Here is a 21,990-nt window from a genome sequence, read left to right as displayed (position 1 = left end):
TAAAACATACTTTGAAACCATCGATATTTTGAATCATCTTTTTGAAACTTTGTGATTTTGATTGGTGAAATGCTATTTAATGTGTACTTTCTACTTTTTAATTCAGTGTCAGATGTTTCTGTGTATTTATTTACTGACTAAATTCGCTCTACTGAACACTATTCTCATTCTTTACTATTGATTTCAGGTCACTAATAATCTCATTTTTAATTTTTTTCAAAAGCTCTTAAATGACTTTATTATAATTATTAAATTATAAATTATATATACATACACACATTAATACTTTTTATTTGGGAGTCACTTATTTGGTCTAATTTATTTATACTTAAATGCATACTATGATTCTAAATATTATAGTCTTAAGTACAGTTTACTACTTAACCCAAACAACCCAAAATGTCCTCTTTCATTATATTTCAAAAAAATAAACTTTATTTTTAATTATTTACTCTTCCAGATAAACTCACAACTAGTTTTTTTTTTCAGTTCCTCAAAAAATTCAATTATAGCAATAATTGAAAAATACTACAAATATAAAAATAACTTGAAAGAATTAGCCACTTTACTGTCCACTACTTATGATTAGAGCCATTTATATCTTCTCAATTATTTAACTCTTATTTTACTTGGGCTTAAATTATTAAATTTTGTGAGAAGTATTTCTTTTAAGATTGTGTATTTTCTTTAATAATATTGAATATTTATTTTTAAATATTATTTTGAAAGTAATTATTGATATTTTACAAGAAGCTTGATATATTTTATGTTAAAAGACCTTAATTTATTATCATAAAAATGTCTGTTACCCACTTTATTTGTGGCACAGTTAATAATTATGAAATATTTTCTTTCTAGTCTATCTCAGTTAAGTATAGTAGTTGTCCTAGTCATATACCTATTTTTAGAAATAATAAATTGTAGGTGACAGGAATAATTGTTCAGGAGGAATACCTGATTTAATCTCAGCCAGAAGATAGTCTTCGGGGAATATAAATTAAGTCATAGAAATTCTGATCTGTTGCTTGTGATAGCTCCTAAAGCAGAAAGAACATGAAGTGTTACATATGGCATGGTTTTTGAAAAGCAGAATGACCTATTCTAGGCCAAAAAGAGCCAGGGAATGAATGTATCTACATGTTTTTTATCACTGTCATCTGATCAATCATTATTTTTAGGAAATTCGTCAATGAGAAGTTGGGTTTAAGAAAAATCCAATATAAATGACTTCTTAGTCATATAATTTTACCTACTTCAACTTAATTAGCAATGAACATTATAAATAGATATTTGCATAGGAAATACAAGTAACATATAAGGGAACAAGGAAATTCATGTTTCTTCTGACAAATATAAAAAATCAAGAACCAAAATCTGATTCTATCCCAAAGGTTTAGCCACAGACAGTGTTGTATTCAACAATGTCACACCATCAGTGGTGACATCCATATCAAAAACTCAAAAGCATCATCCTTACTGAAGAAATCTGAGCTTTCTATGATGGGAACTAGTATCCTGTTGCGGCACGTAGAATTGTAGCAATTTCCCCAGACCTTTGCACAAATGTGTGGTAGAGCACATTTCCAACATTGTGACTCTTTATAGAAATTGTGAACATGAGGGAGTCACCTCCACCAGGCCCCTATGAATCATCTAGCATCAGAAATATTCTGCCCTTTTACTCTGAAGCTCCAGGAGGAGCATGATCAGCATTTGAATTGTTAGGACTAAACTCTAAATATGCCATTGCCAGAATATATTTCACAGACGTTGTATATAATTTTTAAACACTGAAAAAGAGAGCAATGCTTGCTTTTTCCCCAGCTGTGCTAGTGAACTTCATTCTAATTTTCATAACCAACTTTGCAGATGCTTAAATTTCACTGCTTAAAACATTTTCTTGAGTATTTTGAAGACTTTTAAATCTAAGTATTGTTATATCTTGAGCAAAGGTGGCTTCAAGCAGAATAATTTTCACTTTTCATATTGTTGGTTTTCTCTTCTTCTCTTCCAGTCTTTCCTCCTCAGAATCAAGGAATTTACCTGATTCCAGAATCTTTCCCCAATGTTGAAGTGATGCTTCACCTCCATAGAGAATTACTGTGGGGTGACTGTGTTACCAGTGTTTGGCTTTAGAGCATTGCTGCCACAGCCTTTGAATTTAAAAGCCAATACTAAATGTCAGGAATAGCACTCAGCCCTGTGACCAGTTATCAGCTTTGAACTTCACCCCTACGTTTTATTTGATGCTTTGAGATTTGTCACGATTTCCTTTTTCTACCTCATGTAACATCTCACAACTTTCCATCTCTAGGGTGGGAGTTCTTACTTAGTGATTCCCTTCAACTGCAATCATCTGTCATATACCTTAAAAAATTACATATATGAATTTGAACAATTTGCTTTAACTTAATTCTTTTTTTTACAGACTTAAAACTTATCTTTATTTTTTCAATTATGAAAATATATACCCGGGATGCCTGGGTGGTTCAGTTGGTTAAGTGTCTGCCTTTGGCTCAGGTCATGATCCTAGGGTCCTGGAATCGAGTCCCGCATTGGGCTCTCTGCTCAGCTGGGAGCCTGTTTCTCCCTCTGCCTGCTTCTTATGCTGTTTCTCTCTCTTTCTGACAAATAAATAAACAAAATCTTTAACAAATAATAAAAATAAATATATATACCCACTTAAAAAAAGAAAACGAAAGGATGAAGGAGGAAGAAAGGTTTTCTGTACTCGGGCAAGGGTCAGTTGTGCCTGTGGAGCTCACAACTTTCTCCTAAGAGTCAGCAGTTTATGAAGCATTGAGATGCTCTAGGAACGGCCCTCTTGAGTCACTTCCTAACCAAGGGTGGGAGTGGGAGGGGGTGGAGGGGTGGTGGGGGTGTTGATGGTCATCCAAGTTTCAAATTTCCAAAGTCATTCTCTAAATCATTCAGGGGCATCAGGATCCTCCTGAGCCATTAGTTCTATGCTTTTACTGTAGTATTCTGGGTTGTCCCAGGGCTGGATAGGCCTGTCCTGGGTGTCCACAAACTTCCCCCAGCAGTCCTCAAATTCCAGGCAGCTCATGACAGCTACTGGGATCCTGGATGTCTGCCTATGTTTCAGCTCCTGCTGATACTTCCAGCGCCAGTGGAAGTACAGGCGGGAGACGAAGTTCTGAAGGCTGAGGTAGGGGCCATCTTTGACAAAGGCAACCACTTTCCAGGCATAGGAGGGGCAGGGGCTCCAGGTGACACGGCAAGTGATTTCAAATTACTGGGATTGGTCCAGTTGCAGTGACTTGATCTTATGAATAAAGCAAATTTCTGCATGGTGCTTTTTCTTGTTTTGAAGGTAGTCTTTGGCAATTATGGGGCCTTCACTCAGCTTCAGCTGGTAGTACAAGGAGGTCTTCCTCCAGTAGTAGCGTGTTGTGACCTGGTTCTGGCTGCCAAACTGACAGTAAAATACTTCTTCTTTTAGTGGACTCGTGGTGCTGACCCTGGAAGTCCCTGTGCAGCTGCCTCACCTCAGGTGCCTTGTCCCAGCCTTGCCCTTTGTCTGGGGTGCCAGGACTCCATTCTTCTTACTGGCCTTGCTTTAGGAAAGCCCCAATATGAGAGTGACCTACCAGGCTACCTCCATGGAGGCCCCCAGTGCTTTTGTTTTGAACAGTAATTAAGACCCCTCTTCCACATTTTATTTTTATTTTTATTCTCCCTTGAACACTTCTGTCTGATTAAAAAGGAAAAGGGTGGAATTAAACCTTGCTCTTTCTTATGTTGACATCTTGCTTATAATCTTCCAGATTCATACATTTAATCATAAATACCCAAATAAAAAATATATATCACCTTTAACTTTAGACTGTTAAGGTTTATGTTTGAGACTTAATTATTCTTTGAAATACAAAGCTTAAGATAAGTTTCTTTGGAAGAAATAAAGCCAACCCTTTATTTGGGCGTGGTGGGGCCAGGGGGTTGCCTGGAATCATACTCAACTGAGTTGCTCAGTGAACATGACTCTTATGGTAATTAGGTTATACTGTTGTTGTTTGTATAAATAAATAAATAGTATGATAATTCTGTTGGCTGGCCTTCCTTACTGTTTGAATGAACCAAGTGCAGAGTGGTTTCCCTGACCTCCTTCACCTAGGAGAGGAGGAGCTAAGGTTTTGATGGGAGAGCTGAGGAAGATATCAGCTAGTTATTATAATGAATTTATAAGGTCTGTAGGTAAAATTTTCAGTGCTTAATGGGAAGAAGAAACATAGGACTTGCAATTCTCTGCCTGTTAGCATGAGCTGCCCTATCACTTCTGTATCTCTGGGGGCTCTCTGGCAGGAGGGGTCTCATGGGCCAGCCCCCCTCAGCACTTCTGTGGGATCTCCCAGAAGAGCTGAACATAGGGCTGTGGGAATGGTGAGGGTAGGACAGCACGGTTGGGGAGAGAGGGTAGGAGGAAGTAGCATTTTGTCTAGGGGTGGAGTGAGTTGCTCATGCCCTACCCTCCCTGAAGAAGATGTAAATATGGGTGCCAGTTTTAATTTCCAGCACTGGGGGAGGTCAGCAGCTGGGAAATGAATGAGCTGCCCAAGTCAACTGAGGACAATAGTATGTTCCCAGGTGTCTAGGCACCAGGCCAAACACAGCATGGGTGCTAATTTCCCCAAGATCAAGGAGGCCTGGGTTGGAATAAGGGACTCAGCCTCCTGCTCTGGGATGCTGTAGGGGGAGGATCACAAAGGAAAAGTGCTCCACACAGAAGCAACCTCAAAAAGTATGGAGATGGGCAAGTCCAGGAAATGAGCCATACTCTTGAAAGGGCTGGAACAAACAGCAGGAGGGGATGAGAGGGAACCAGGAGCCAGCTTATGATTGAAGCAAGAATTTGGTCCTCTGAATCTCCAGGTGATGGGGAGTCGTGGGTGGGTTATAAGCTGGAGAAGGAGGGATGGCTGAGGTTAGACTAGGATCTGAAGATGTGTTTAGGAACGCCTGGCAAGTTCAGATGAAACATGGAGAATAGCAAAAAGCAGAGTGGTGGTCTGAAAAGGGTAGCTCTGCTGTCAGTCCCAATGTACTCTGGGCAAAGTGAGAATACACAGACCAGATTTTCTAATAAGCCAACTGTCCCAGTCCAGAGAGAGGAGGGGTACAGGGTAATTCTAACACTCCCAGCTTTAGGAGTTCAAATGTAACCTTCTGGATATACACCAAGTTTACCATTTTCATGGTTTTCTATCAGTTTGTTTAATAAAATCAGATTGTGTTGAATATCTTAAAAAATGCTGTATTTTACATCACACCTTTAATAATGATTATGTACTGATACTTGATTTTTACTATACATTTATTTGATATTTCAATGATCTTATTGCTATTTTAGCATATAGGCCTTTGCTTTGCAGGGCTCTGACATGACTGAATTTTAGTTATTACAGTTTACTTAAATAACACCAGTTTCCTAATAATGTGTTCAATTTAAAATTACTTGGGTATATCAACTGTGAGTACTTATGTAACGTAGAAATATGTGTTAGTTCCTCCATTCACAAATTGTTACATACATAATAGATGCACGTCATGATCAGTGACCAGTCACATGACTTGTTTCAGACTCTGTCAGAGATTGGTCACTGCACATATGTTATTCAATTCACATAAAAACAGATAAGCATCTAGCTGTATCGCCACCTCGTCTCCCAGGGATATTTTACAAAAATGGATAATCAAAAGAGAGATTAGAATCGATATGGAAAATAATTGTTTTGATACTCTGTAAACTAGCAGCTGAATCAGACTACTTTTAAAAAATTGTAATTGATTATTCATTAATGTCTAGAGATAGTCTATGACTTTCTTATTCTGGTTAGAAAATCAACTAAAAAATCTTTATCAAAACCCTATTATCTCTGTAACCTCCATTGTCGTTGAATAAAATGAATTGGCTTAATCATCATTACAAAATGCATTGCATCTAAAATTTGAGTGAATATAAGAAAGCAAAAGAGTTATTTTAAATGTTAATACTTACATTTTGAAGAGCGCGAAACTGATACAGATATATGGTATTAATTTTATGTTCTTTGAAATAAAATTGAATGTCTCCTCTTCAGATAAGCAATGGAGCCACTTCTCCATTCTGGTTTTGTTTGCAGCAGACTCAAATACTTTGCATGTTGCTTTCTTTCCTAGAACTTCTTTTGTTATTTTGAGATTGTCATCAACAGTAAAATGTCTGTTTTTGGATTTGGAAATCCATGCACCTGACCCAAAAGAATTGTTTCATATACACTGTTTACATTGACATTATTAATTTTTGCTCCTTTCTGGGCTGATGGTGCTCATTGTCTAGGTTCTGTTGACAGCAACAGAGAAGGAACCCAAAAGTCCCATGGTTGAGACAGTCACATAACCCCACTCTCATTGCTCCCTGCTGTCACAAGAGTGCCAGGCTCTGTGAGCTTCGTTGTCCACAGGTTTGAAGCTTCTCCAATAACTTTCTTCTGAGAATAACTTTTAGTCTTTTCTTAGAAGAGTGGTGACCTGACTCTGCCGTTGAAGGAAAGTATCCAAGGATACAAATGCTCCATATACATACTTTCAATCCATCTTCCCGATTTTCATTCTAAATTATCACCTTTCTTGGTGCTGGTGCTTCCAAATTTTGAGACTTTAAGAGACTCAAGGGAGAAGTCATTTTTCCCCCAACGTTATATCCCAATTTAAGTATTTAGTTTATAGTCTACTCCTAGTAAGTAAGTGACCCTCCCCTCCATCTATATTTTTCTTCCCAATTTTTTGAATTCTTTGGGGAAATGTGAGTCTGTTTTCCTATTCTCTTTGTCTTAATGGGCTTAGACCACTTTATTTCTTTACTTTTTTACCATCAACTAACTGGTGCTTCCAGGGGAAAAGGTTCATTCCATTACGTTTAACAAGAAATTTAACTAGTTTTTTTTTTTTTCTTGTTACAAATATTTTATTTGATTTTTTAATGTTTCTCCATGTCTTATTCAGGTATTTGGGGAAAAAGTTATGACTCTCAAGTCAGGCAAAGCCAAAAAGGGATATAGAATAAAGGTCAGGGAAATTTCAAGGAATTCAAACATAAGTACAGCTGACCTGCAAATAAATTGTAAGTCATCACATGAATTCAGTAGTTAGCAGATGCATCAAGCAGCCAGGGGGATTCATGGACCTTTGAATCACTCTTGAAGTTTTTCAGTTATGGGCAACAGCCCATATTGTCTGAGGCAAATTATGTGTTTGTGTGGGTGTAGGTGTGCAGATGTATGTGGGTTTACCTGTTATGATAAACAGATAAGAGAGGGCTTTCAGAAACACCAGATTTAATCAGATTGTCTTTTTCATATAATTGTTTTGAGGAATTGAAAGACTACACACTATCAACTTCTGTGATCACTTGACCTTGTGATGTCACCATCACTGTGTTTACTCTTAGATTATTAAGGACAAGAATATGTGTTGTTTTTTAATTCCATTTTCATTTAACAAATTCTCTTTACATTGTGTTAAGGCCATTTTGTCACTGAAAAAATTTATTCGAAATTTGAAATCAAATGTTTACCAATTCAGTATTTTCTAACATAATTTTGTAAATATTTTTAACATCATGTTAGTAAGAATTTGCGTGGTCTACATATTCAACAAACTTTTTAAGATCAGTTTTGAGCAATATTTCTTTTATCAATTTCTGACCACTTTTTATTTTTTAATTAATTATTATTTTATTTTTTGCTCTTATTATTTTAATTATTTTCATTATGAGTAAGTGAAAGTATAGAGCACATCATTCTTTTTAAAACTTAAGCATCATTTATCAGTTGTGTTTGAAGGTCTATTTCTGGAATTAATAAGTTTTATGGAAAAAATCATTACCAATAAATGTTATATGATCTATCCTGCCTTTAATATTCCAAAGCATGTTGCATGTTTCAGACTATGGCAAGTCTTGCAAGAATTTTATTAGAATCTAATTGTTGAACTTATTAGACCAAGATAAGAGTACCGCCTTAAATATTAATCTTCTGGTTCATATTCTTGTTCTCATTTCCTCTACGCTTTCCCTCTTCTCTTCTTTAAGCAATCTTTTATATTCTTCAGTTTGGGGAGTGCCCAATTACAGAAATGAATTCTTCTATTAATATGCTTTTATATTCCATTTTTAAAAAACTCTTTACCAAATGATTTTTCCTAACACTGAGATTTATATGGTATAACTATACCAGACAAATGGACATGAGCTAATCTTACGTTAACAACATGTTTTCCCTGTTTTGTCATTGAGATTATAAAGCAAATTGAAATGGGAATCACTCACTCTGGAATGTGTTTTATATGTCTAAATCATTGTAATTATTAATAAATAGATTACTTTCCAAAATAAAAAAATTATAAAATATTGACACTAAGGAAAAACTAGAGATAGATGATATGTTTCACTGCTTTCATTTAACACTGTGAAAAGAGACACAGAGAATTTAATTATACTACCTAAAGCCATCCTAAGACTGGTAACCAAATTTCCTAGGTCCAAAATTGAGTATGCTGGTTTTCCCCCAGTGTAATTGCACTACTGCTGTATTTTATGTTCACATTGTTCACAATCAGGACAACTTGATCACTATTGTTAATGTGCAATTTTAAGAAATGTTTTTTTTAAAATTTCTTAAGTCACCTTAAATCTATCCAGAGATTGGTAGATTGAATTATTCAAATTTTTAGAAATTACAAAGTGAACATAGCATTGACCTGTCCATATCGAGGGTATTTAATTACAAATTTAACATTTGAAACTCTAGCTTTAAGTACTAAATTGCCAAGATAAAGTACATGTTTGAATTAGAAGATACTTCAAGGGGGGTCACATTAACTATATTAAAATTTAAGGGTATGGCAGAAATCTGTTCGCCTGCACATGGGAAGAGTTTTATAGTGGAAAATACCCCTACTATGAGTATTACTAAAATTTTAGAAGAGATCATTTTCAAAAACATAAATGTATTTCACACTTAGAATGTGAAATTCTATATAACAAGGGAGAAAATACCATCCTCTACTAAGAAAATCTTCTATTTAGTTGTAAATATTCCATAAAGTAAATTTCACCCCTTAGAAATAATCTTATTACATTTAGCTTCATAGTTTGTATTAAAAACAGCAATTTTATGGTATTAGAAATAGACACCTTTGTAAGTTGTGTTTTTAACCTTATATTTTTTGTGTTTTGGTTTTTAAATAGTTTTTCTTTAAGGATTTTATTTATCTATTTGTCAGGGAGAGAGAAAGTGAGAGAGAGAGAGGCAGGCAGAAGGGGATGCAGGCTCCCTGCTGAGTAAAGATCCTGATATGGGATTCGATCCCAGGACCCCTGGGATCATGACCTGAGCAGAAGGCAGACGCTTAACCGACTGAGTTACGCAGGCATCCCAATAGATTTTTTTTTTAAGATTTTTTATATATTTATCTTGGAGCGAGAGAACACAGTGTGGAGGGCCAAAGAGAGAATCCTAGGCAGACACCCCACCCCCCCGAGGGTGTAGCCTGTCCTGCTGCTCCATCTCAGTCCCTGAGATCATGACCTGAGCCGAAATCAAGAGTTGGACGCTTAACTGTCGGAACCACCCAGCTGCCCCTTAATAGTCTTCTTCAGCAGCCAAAATTTAACTTTTATTTTTAAGTAATATATAATTCAAATCCTTATCTATTGGTACAAAATTTGCAATAAAATGTATTTTAAAATATGAGGATAAATCAACTTTAAGGGAAATAGATAATCAAACATAATAAGATTATATTTTTATCTTATAAATCACTGCGAATTTCACACTTACAGAAAAGAAAGCCACTTCTAAAATGTCATAGACATGTATTTACCTCCAACATCCAGTGTAAGAAAATGAATCTATTTCCATTTGTTATGTGACAGGAAGAAAAGTCAACCAACCATGGAAAACATGTTTTGGAAGAATTTGATTTGTGGGGTCTTTCACATTGATAATGAATATGAGGTTTTATTCAATTTTATCTCAACTTTATTTGGAAAACAATACCCAAACATGTATGTTGTGATTGGAATTCTAAATTATGTGTTGTCACTTAGATTTGTAATAGTCTAACAAGTTGTTTTACAGATGCACAAAAAGTTTAAATGTCATATCTTTTTTTAAAAAGATTTATAAGCTGTTACATTACTACACTGTAAATTATTTACAATAGTAACTTGATTAAGTTGGAGTATAGATAAAACATGCTAATATGAGGTTGATGTTTGACATAATTCATTTTAGCCTTAATTATTTTGTTTCTACCTATCATCATAATGCACATTTCTCATCTTCCCAAATGAATCAAGAATAATGAAGTCACTGCTTATGAAAACATTGCATATAAATAACTTCAATTACTTGAGAAGAAATTCATTACTAGGGAACACAAAGTACCCTATGAAAATTTGCAGAATGTGAACAGTTGAAATTGTCATTAAAAACTTTTTTGCATGTATCACACACAAATTTACATAGAAAGAACAATCTCTTATAATCTTTCTAAGATATATAATACATTTTTGATATTATTGTATTTTATATATTTAATATGAACTCTTAAAAAAGTAAAATTCCACTCTAGTTTTCAAGCAATGAATAATTTTACAATTATTTATTAATAGCTATACTGTGTGAGTCTATATGTGGGGGGAATGGGGAGGGAGAGAAAGAGAGTGGGGGAGTACAAGATTTTATTAAATTGCATATCACTCTGCATGTTGTTATTTAATTTTAAGCTAAATCGGAAAAGCCACATAGGTTTTATGACTTGTGTTTTTTGAGTTCAAAATGATCTTTATAAATTGGGGAGAAACTATTACAACTATCTAATCTCTGCCATCTTTCTTCATTTTGGTTACTGATGAAGAATCCAAAACAAACAAGCAATGTGGCAGGAAAGATTAGGATGCATACTTAGACACATGCTTTAAATATTTAAATCATTATTAGTAGTTCACTATGAAAAAGAATAGTTCTCAAAATGGTGCAAAGTAAATATTACTGGTTTAAATGAGATGCTTTATTTCAAATCTTCCTAAAAATTGGCAATAGGGGGTAGGAACAGATTCCTATGAGTGGGGACTTCCCATGTAATGTCATTGTCAATAAGTTTCATTCAAAAAAGCAAATGTAGAAGTAATGATGAACAGTGTTTGCTTTTAGGTATTGATATTTAATAAGAAATAGAATTTCTTAAATTACTAGTAGAAAAAATAGAATTAAAGGAAAATGCAAATAGCACCTGTTAAAGGTACAAAACCAATAAAGAAAGATAGATAAATAGATAGATAAATAGATAGATAGATGATAGATAAATAGATAAATAGATAGATAGATGATAGATAGATAGATAAATAGATAGATAGATAGATGATAGATAGATGATAGATAGATGATAGATAGATAGATAGATAGATGATAGATAGATAGATGATAGATGATAGATAGATAGATGTACATTTGCAGAAATCCAAAAGTAAACTTTAACACAGGTATTTCCATTGTGAAAGATAAACTAGAGTACAAAATAATTATATGTAAGTTTTTGCCCTAAAACAATAAAAACAATTATTTTCAAGCTGTCAGAAAAATATATGCAAAAGCTACTAAACGTCAAACCATTATAAAAATACCCATAAGTTTTAGAAACCAAAATATCAAGTTCCACATTCTCATAAAAGGACACTAAAAGCAGAAATGAAAAACAAAATTTTGAATAAAATAGACCTGATTACTTGGAAATGAGTAGATATAGCTATATTTGAATATATATTTCTTATACACTCGTGAATAGATAGATCTATTTCTTCATCATTTTAGGATAAGATGAAATCAAAACTTCTTTGATACCAATTTTGGGATTGAAATATTAAAATGAAGACTACACAATGGAATTGTTAGGCTTAAAACTAGGTTATAAAAAGTAAGATAACATTTCAGTTAATGACAACTTTGGTTCAGAACATTTTGGAGGCACTGGTGCTGGACTTAATCTAAGCGATAAAACTGTAAGAAATATGTAAGGCAAATCTCTTTTAGGCATAGGAAAACAGGTAGTGTATAACTCTGAAACTTGGTAGAAGGGAGGCAATTAAGGAGAGCCTTACCTTCAGTCTGGCTTTCAACATTAATGCACTCAGAACTCTGACCAAAGAGTGTAAGTCAAGCAAAGATAGAAGTGATTTTTTCTGAGCTGAGGACACAACAATTGCAGTTCAGTTCTCAAAAGCAGTTGAAATTTGCCAGATACATTACTGGAAAATAGGAGGCTATCCCAAAATTTGGCCCCAAAAGTCTTCATGAGGATTTCCTGTATGTTTTTGATCAAGAGTTGGTCTGGGCAGGTGAAGGATGAGAAGTTTTAAGGTCTTGAAGTGGTTACACCACTGTGATGTTTACAGCAAAACGGAGGTATCAGTAGTTACCCATTCCTTCAGCATGCTGGAGTTCTGTCTATCCTGAGTGGAAACATCACTGAGCACCCTAGACATTCATTTGTGACTCCAGAAATTCTGTTTCAGTAGTAAGGGCCATGCTCTAAAATCAGGAAATATCCTAACACTAAGGGAAAATTCTAACCAGACCCAATCTAATCAATTAGGGCTAAGCAAGAAGATAGTGTCTGCTTTTATCATGCTGGGCACACTAATCATCCTCTATTCAGTTCAATACAGATTAAACCATCTCCATAGAAACAGCAGGAAGCTATTTTGAAAGGAAGATCTAATGTAATCAACACAAAGTAAAAATGTGGATACTATCCAATGACCTGTTTTTCAGCAGAGGGCACATTATTTGGTCCTCTTTTCCAAAAAACTCCTAATCAGAAAAATATATTAATTTTAAAATTATTCAAAAACTTAGGATATTTGACCTTATTTAAGCTTCAAAAATCGCTTGCTTCAGAGATTCGAATCTAACAATAGACCGCCACATTTAATAATATAATTGAACCAGTTGAATACATTTTGATTTCTACCTTTGTAATATGACAATAAGTTATTTAGATTTATTTATTTAATCAGTCATGCATTATCCTGAATTATAGATGAGTTCTAAAGTATTAAATTAAAATAAGAAATCTCACCTTGTCAGCAGAACTTGGAAATTACTATGATCAAGGTCTTTTGGAGTGAGGAATATTAAAAACCTGGAGATATAATCAGGGATTACACATAAGCTACTGGATATTGGAAATTGAAGTAGTTAAAATTCTGCTAATAGTCACAGACTAAAATTTGGATTCACTACTCTTCATCATTAAATGTTCCTATAGAAAAGCTATCATATATGAAACCGCCACCATATAAGAATGATTATAAAAACACTGAACCAGAAAATTAAAATAATATATTTAAACTGATGAAATAAAAAATCTGTAAGTCCAGTGTTTTGATAAGTCTAGTATTTTGGAATTAAATTGAAAGTATTCCTAATGCTTGTTTTTTTTTAATTCAAGTATAATTAACATACAGTGTTATATTAGTTTTAGGTGTACGATATAATGATTCAACAATTCTATACATTACTCAGTGCTCTTATCACTCATGATTAAGTGTACTCTTAACCCCCTCAGCCATTTCACCTGTCCTTCCACCCACCCCCCATCTGGTAACAACCAGTTTGGTCTCTGTACTTAAGATCTCAAGAGTTTTTTCCTTATCTCTTTTTTCTCTTAGTTCATTTGGTTTGTTTTTTAAATTCCACATAAGAGTGAAATCATATGGCATTTGTCTTTCTTTTATTGACTTATTTCACTAAGCATTGTACCTTAATGTTTAAGTTATGTTTTTTGCTATGTATTTTAGAATATACAATGATTCAAATTAATGTTCTATGTTCAAGATAATAAAGTCTAATCTCAAACAGCAAAACTTAAATGTAAAAATTTATACAAGAAAATAATTAAGTTAAATTTTGTTTATCAAGTAGATTCCATTATTGGTATATCTCAAACAGCAAAACTTAAATGTAAAAATTTATACAAGAAAATGATTAAGTTAAATTTTGTTTATCAAGTAGATTCCATTATTGGTATAATCATGAGGTTGCAAGACAAAAAGTAAATGATATATTTGCAACAACACACACACACACACACACACACACTATATCCTTCCTTGCAATATCCCCTTTATCTCCTAAGAGTTTACATATTGTTTATGCACTTTTCTTTGTTTTAATGAGCCTGGACTCTTCAATAATTCCCTGTTTTCATCATAGACTCATTTTTTTAATTTACCACATTTTTCATCTACCTCATTAATAATGATGATCTCCATTGATAGGAGTTTTTTTAAATCCCTAAAATTACTCAGGCTTTTCTTCACTGCTTCTTGATGTTGAAACTGATACCACTAGTGTCAGGCAGGAAATTAGATATGTCTTTGATGGCTATATATGAGCAGCAAGGAATATTCCAATGTGTTTGTTAAAAGTTTATTAATAAACGGTTAGTAGGGTTGTGTTCCAGTACATGTGGACACTGAAATTTGAATCTCATATAATGTTCATTTTGCACAAAAAGAATGATTCTTCTTTTGACTTTTTCATCCAGTTAAGAATTTGAAAGAAATATTTTTAGCTCAGGGCTTGTGCAAACAGGCAGCGGGCTGGATATTGCAGTCTGTATTTTGGCAATCCGTGGTTTTGACAGGGTATCATTTTATATTTGGAACATCAGGGAATGCTTTTGAATTTAAGAAATACTAAACTAAGACATGCTGGGTGAGAGAGAATTACAATTTCTAGTATAGAAAGAGGACTTAAAAATTAATTATTGACTAAGTGAAGAGAGGTGGGAGAAATAGGAAATTGTTTTAGAATGAATGATTTGTGGGACATCTGGGTGGCTCAGTCAGTTAAGTGTCCGCCTTCGGCTCAGGTCGTGATCCCAGGGTTCTCGGATCGAGTCCCACATCGGGCTTCTTGCTCAGCGAAGAGCCTGCTTCTCTCTCTGCTGGCTGCTCCCCCTGCTTGTGCTCTCTCTCTTCTCTCTGACAAATAAATAAGTAAACAAATCTTAAAAAAATAAAAAGAATGAAGGATTTGCTATTTAAAAATCTACAACAAAAATGAACCGTTAAGTTTTAGAGAGAACAAAATGCATTCAGTGAGGCTGGCTTGAAGACCATGAAATGTAGACAAGAAGGTATGTGATATTGAGATACTCACTTCAAAGCTTTCACTTGAGGACTCCTCCTTCGCAGAAAGGAGTAATTATATTCTTCTTTCAGCATCGTTTAGATAGTTAAATGAGATTATTGATACAGAACTGCTACATGGGAAAAATGCTTAGTTTTATTCTTTATATTCTTTTAGCTTCTTTTCCAAGACTGTGCTTAAATATTTCATTTTGACTTTATAAAATTTAATTCTTTATCTTGGTAACCAATATTTTCAAATGAATGTGGTTAAACTCCAAACGTACTGTTTTATCAAACTGGCCAGTTTGATTTCATCATGAAGTTTATTTTATAATTTTTACAAATTTGTGAAAGTTGTCAATAATATTGTTATAGCTTAGGTAAGCTGAATTAAAGCCTTGTGTTATTTTGTTTTGTTCTGCTTTGTTTTTGGTTGGTAAGGACAGGCAGATATTTAAATATTGCTATTTATACTCTATTCTTAAATTAGTTTTCTTTTTCCATTAATTTACTCAACAAATATTTACTGAGGGTATAATCACATGCAGCAATTATCTCTATATTATAACTTCAAAAGATAGGAACTACTTTTCCCTTAAGAACAAATCCAAAATATAATTGACCGCCTTAACAAGAGAGGCACAATTCTTCACTGCCCTTCGAATAATCAAGAATGGATTATTTATTCCACTGTTAAATAGATGGCCAATTGAACACATATCACCTCCTCCTTTCCCGCTACATGTACTTAGTGCCCAGCACACAGCTCAGTGAGCTATCAGCTATTATAGTGCTATTTTCTTCTTTAATGTTATATTTGACCGCTACATATGTAATACTATCCAGGATGCTTTCATTAAGGTCAATTTGTCAATGGACAGTGAACTTAAACGAAAAATCTTTCCACTCAGTACAAGGAGAGATCCTTTTACAAAAGTTTCACTTTTTAAATGAGATTTAATTCATTAGATCTGAGGCAATGTTGCTAATGGATTCAGTTAGGACATGTTGCCCTATGCATTTTGATTGTCATCAAAATTGTCTAACATTCCCTCTTGGCTCCATTCCACTGACACGTATGGCCTTTGGAATATCATGGAAGGAAGCTCCAGGTTACTCATTTATAAAATGGCAGCATAAAGATCTATAGACCTCACATAAATTCAACATTAATAATAATCAAATTTTTGTAAAATGTTAGGTAATACCATTTAGCCTTGAGACTAGTGTTCTATGCCTCCCAGGAACATGCAAATTATCCTTGTGACCTTAAGTCATTACTAGAAACCGGTGGGTGGAGTTTATGAGTCAGAGAAATCGATTTTAAAACTTTTCTTTGGTTTATTTTCCCTTATATAGCAGAAAAAAGAATTATTAAATAATAATCATTAGAAAGCAAATCAAAGTTAATAAAATTTTGAAACTTCTAACATAATCAGCAACTCAACAAATATGGATTGCACGCTAATACAAAGATCTATGCTAGTTCAGGGGAAAAAATAGGATGTTTTCCATACTAAAGTAAGTGACCTATCATTGTCAAATTATTTTTAGTATTAGTAATAACTAAGGTAAACAAATTGTGTCAAAGCCATTTGAAAAAATATGGTGATATCATTTTAAGTTTTATCATTGTTGTTAATCTTGATAAAGCTTTTTAAAAAGTAACATTTCTATGATGAAGAAATACCTTCAGGAATAATGATTTCCATCGTGCAGGTTAGGAGGATTTAGAGTTCTAACTACGCTTCATGCCAGCACTCAAACTTCTCCAAATCTCCCACAGGGCTGCTAGCAATGTATGAACATCTTTAAAAACCTCTCTGTCTCTCAGTTTGTTTCTCAGAGTCCATAGTCTCTCATGCTTAGGGCTTCAGAGGGGAGAGGGGTGGGGGAATGGGATAGGCTGGTGATGGGGGTGGGGAGGGCACGTATTGCATGGTGCACTGGGTGTTATACACAACTAATGAATCATTGAACTTTACATCAAAAACCAGGAATGTACTGTATGGTGACTAGCATAATATAACAAAAAAAATTAAAAAAAAACCCTCTCTGTCTGTCTCAAAAATAGAATACAAAATACTTCCATTAGCATAAAATAAACCCCCCAACATTATCACCTGGATTCTGCTTACCTATGCAATCTTAACTTTCAAATATCCATCTTTTGTATGTTAAATTATGGTATCCACAAAACTATATGCAACTTTTTGAAGATTCTACACCATTCACTCTTTCTTCTGTTCCAGCCATTCTAAGCTTATTCCCAATACTTAGACATACTGTCGGTTTGTAATCTTTCTTATGTTGCTTTTATTTCTAAACTACTTTCTTCCACTACCTTCCTTCAATGTCCATATATTCTTCAGTTTAAATATTAGAGGATTCTTTCACAGAAAGGAAAGTCAATGGCCATTATCTTTAAGTTAAATTTCAATTTACATCAATTCAATTTAACCAGTAGCTTACATGAATCATTCGTACACTGCTCTAGCTTCCAAGGGCATAAGGTGAAAGCCATAATTCTTACTCCCAAACACCTAATACTTGATTAGGGAAAACCTAATCAAATAAATATTTATATTTCTGTATATTGTATGTTATAATATAACTATACCTAGTTAGCATGTTAATATCTATCAGGGACAGTTAGTGCCCTAATAATTTAGGGGAGGCTCTTTGGAAGAAGTAGCATCTAAGCTGATGTGTGAAGAAGAAACAGGAGTTAAGCAGATGAAAGAAGAGAAGGCGATGGGGAGAAGGAGCACAGAGGGATGAACATGTATAGTGAGTGTATAGTGTATAGTGAGAGATGCTACTTGAGGGAAACATGCAGAGTTGACCAGTGTGCCATATTAAGGAGTTTCTACATTAAGGATAATCTGAAACCTGTGGGAAGTTGTTAAGCAGAGCAATATGTGTGATCAGATGTATTTCTATAAATGATTATCACTGATAATTAAATAGAATTATTCAGAGGGGCCCAAGGATGGAGAGAGACCAGTTTGAAAGAGCTTGTACTAATTGAGGGGTAGAAGCTAATGGCTTGTACTACATTACAGGAGGAAGATGGAGAACAGTAAACAGATTTTGATGATAAAATCAATTGCCCCTAAAGATTAATTACATGTGAGAAATGGAAAACAGAAGTGAAAAAAAAGCCCATCTTTGTGCCTTAGGCAAATATCTAGATGTTTGAAGAAAAAAAGGGCTTTTATGTGGTGTAGGGACAAGTTCAAGAAAAAAATATATGCAGTAAGCTTTTAATAAACTAGAGTGTGATTCTGATATTCATATCTAATTCTTAGCAAAAACCAGGTGGAAAAACTTAACCAGAAGTATTAAGGAAAATGTCCATGTCCTGATAAAACCTATATATATATATATATATATATATTTGCTCTTGCCAAGTATGTTTTTCTCTGGTTTCTTTATTATTCTGTCTACCAAACTTTGAATATAGAACATTAATAAATTATTTTCACATATTTAATATTTTCTTTATATTTCAGAAGTGAGGGAGTCCTTCTTCTCCATAAAATATTTTGTTAAATGGCTATTAAAGAAGTGGTGAGCTGGTATCTGGATAGCTGTGCATTGTTTTTCTGTACAAACACATCTGAGCTCTTACATATAGACTAAAACAAACAAAAACCATCAAGGTCAGGCAGTCTTATGCAGGCAGGTCGATAGTCTTATGCACTAAAAATTTCCAAATAAAAAAATTTGTAGTGTTAAAATTCATGAGGAAAACAAATCACTTTCATCATTACTAAGAAGAGAAGGCCCTTCTTTAACATACCTAATACACATAGTTTTGTACAATGAGTGACTCAGAACACCTTTTTGTAGCTGGTCACCACTAAAGACTGATTTTTATAGGGTTCCACTTTTGCTTTGTATTAAAATAAAGCAAAACTGTCAAATATTAATAACAATGATACTAATAATGAAAGAAGAGGAGGAGGAGGAAACAAGAGACTTTATTTTTAGTAAGGAAGTATCATTTTAACCAAAGCTATATTTGTATCAGTAATGCACATTTATGAAGAATGTTGTGGTGCACATTGTATTCTCTAGAGGGAATCATATTTCTAGGGAGTCTGGGAATCTTGGTAAATGACATTAAAATTCAGAAAATTTATAAATAATATTACAACTTACTTTTTCTAGTTTTCCTCTCGGATATTTTATGAAGCAAATAATCAGGACATATTAACTTTCATCTATCTCTTATATTCTTTTCATTTTTTAAAAACCTCTCATTCTTATCCAAGGGACACACAATGTTCCTCCAGTCACAACTTCTTAATGCAGTTACATTTTATAGCTTTGGCCATAATTTTAAATTTAATTTCTAATTTAGATGTGGTCAAGGTTGTCACCTTTGCTCTGATCCCAACTCCTTCTCTCTTTAAATCAGCAGAAGCAGGACTGACAGGAAGGGAATTAAGATGAGAAAGCAATCACCTTAGTGTCTCTCCATAATTCGCTCCCCTTCTTCACCCTGTGGCAATCACAGGAGTGGGTGAACAGAGGTGCAAACAGGGTGCATAGGGTAAAGGTAGTGCAGTCCATTCTAACAGCATGGTCTCCCTGGATTTTGTGTTGAGTGTGTCACATATTTACAAAGGAGCAGAGCAATCTCTTGATAACTACCAGGATCCACATATAAGATGTAATAAGAAACAACTACATTTTTAATCTATATAAAGATAACTCAAAACGTAATAAAGCTGTGTTGAGATATAATCAGCTTTTATCAAGAAATTCTCTCACTTTCAAAAATATTATACAAAATTTATCACACACAAATATTATAGTTAGAATATATTTATAATATAAAAATTTATATTAAAATAAATACTGATGGCCATACTTCCCAGCTTGAAATTTGAACATGAATAGTACTTTGAAATCCTCTAACCAGAGTTGTGATTTTTATGTTAACCATCCCTTTGATTTCCTTTACAATTTAGACATTTGTCTGTTGCAATAATATATATTTTATTGCATTTTATATATATATATATATATATATATATAACATTTTCTTCACTTGAGCTTTATACAATTCATATAAAACTATGTGCTCTCTTCAGTGTGTTTCACTTATTTGGCCCAATATTACACATTTATGACCTATCCAAATTGATATATGGAGTCATGGTACATTTGTTTTCGTTGATGTCTTTTACTATTTTATAAGGATATACATGATTTATTTCTCCTTTGCTCTACTGATGGACAGTTCCTGGGAAAATACTCAAAATATTTAATAACAGGTGGTGCACAAAAACTGAACAATCAAAATAGAATCGTAACCACTCTGAACAAATTATAACTTAAAAGAAACAGCCATATCAGTGCATCGCAGCCAAATTCCAACTATTTGGATGGCTTCCTTTTCCTTCTTACTAAAATTAAGTTTGATATGAAAATATCTGAACATTTACCTTGGTGCAAATGCACTGACATTTTTTTTTTTAAAGAAACACACCTAGTAGTAAAATTGCCAAATCGTTGAATAGGCACATGACATTTTTAATTAAATAATACTGAATTGCTCACAGTGTTGTGTCACTTTCATGTCATCAGCACTGTATGTGAGTTCCCATTAATCCACTTGAACTGGTTCTTGTATGCATCTTAAGTATTCCAGTCTGGTGGAGGTAAGGTTAAAACAAAAAACAAAACCTGCCACATCAAGCCTGGTAAACTGTACATAACCCAACCCATAAAGCTGGATCTGATAATATAATAGGATTAGTGATAGGATAGGTTTTGTTCTTCATGAGGAAAAAGGGGGCATTTAAATATCTGAAAGGCTAGTGAAGCAAAATATAACAGGAAGTACTAGTTGCACCCCACATCCATTCGCACCCTATTTTTAGGTGCCAAATTTTATGTGCACACATTAACATACAGCTAAAGATAATAATTCTTCGTCCTCTAACAGTTCAGTGAAGCCAAGTAATTAACTTTGCGCAATGAAATGTAAACGGTAATGATGTGGGTTATTTCTGGGTCATCTCCTTAAAGATAAAGTCACTTGTTCTTGATTCTACATTTTTCTTTCATAGTGTCTAGGAAATGGTGATAATTAGAGCAAATTTGGGAGTTTGGTTTTGGGGACAGCAGCACCACCATCATCCCCTCAAAGCTGAAAATCTTGTTCTAGTATTTTACTGAGTGAAAATAAACCCATATTTAAGTTAGTATATTTGATGTTCTACTTGTCATAGCAGCTTAGGCTGTAACATGTCTAATGCACTTGATAAAATATTTTCTACTACACATACCTGTATTTTCAAATTAAATAAAACCTATAATGAAAAAGAAATCTATCTTTCTGTCTACATATCTACATATATGCTAAAAAGAAATAAATATGGGTGATATGCATAGTACATAAATCTATTTAACAATACAAAGTAAATAAGAATCACCAACAATGTCATGAGTTATTTCCAGATATGCAATCTAGCTAGAATATTAAAGCAATATAATGAATCAGGGCTCAACACAATATTTTTAATTTTCATTTTGCCTAGACTTCATTAAAATATTTTAGGGTTATATCTCTACTTATATGACCTGACTGTTGTTCATTTTCTAACATTTTTTTTACCTATAAACTGCAGTTAGAGTTACAGTTGAGAATTCTTTTAAAGCAAAGATATTATAATTTGTAATTCATAAAAATGTGGTTAAATGAGTTACTAAGCATCTCACTCTGAAACAATATTTATCTAACTCTTACTACTTTGAAATAATAAAAGAACATA

At 33.7% G+C, this 21,990-nt stretch overlaps 1 protein-coding gene across 1 annotated transcript; it reads right to left on the bottom strand.

The window, feature by feature from the left end:
- Positions 1-2,889: 2,889 nt before the first annotated feature.
- LOC100464783 (DNA dC->dU-editing enzyme APOBEC-3H) lies at positions 2,890-15,292 on the bottom strand. Its single transcript, XM_034663807.1, is given in 3 exon segments — positions 2,890-2,955; positions 2,957-3,482; positions 15,228-15,292. Coding segments are annotated over 3 exon segments (657 nt in total).
- Between the last annotated feature and the right edge of the window lie 6,698 nt (positions 15,293-21,990).

The sequence above is a fragment of the Ailuropoda melanoleuca genome, chromosome 7, assembly GCF_002007445.2.
Source record: "Ailuropoda melanoleuca isolate Jingjing chromosome 7, ASM200744v2, whole genome shotgun sequence".
In the NCBI taxonomy this organism is placed as follows: Eukaryota; Metazoa; Chordata; class Mammalia; order Carnivora; family Ursidae; genus Ailuropoda; species Ailuropoda melanoleuca.
The sequence above is the reverse complement of the archived record's forward strand: the minus strand, read 5'-3'. Positions and strand labels throughout refer to the sequence as shown.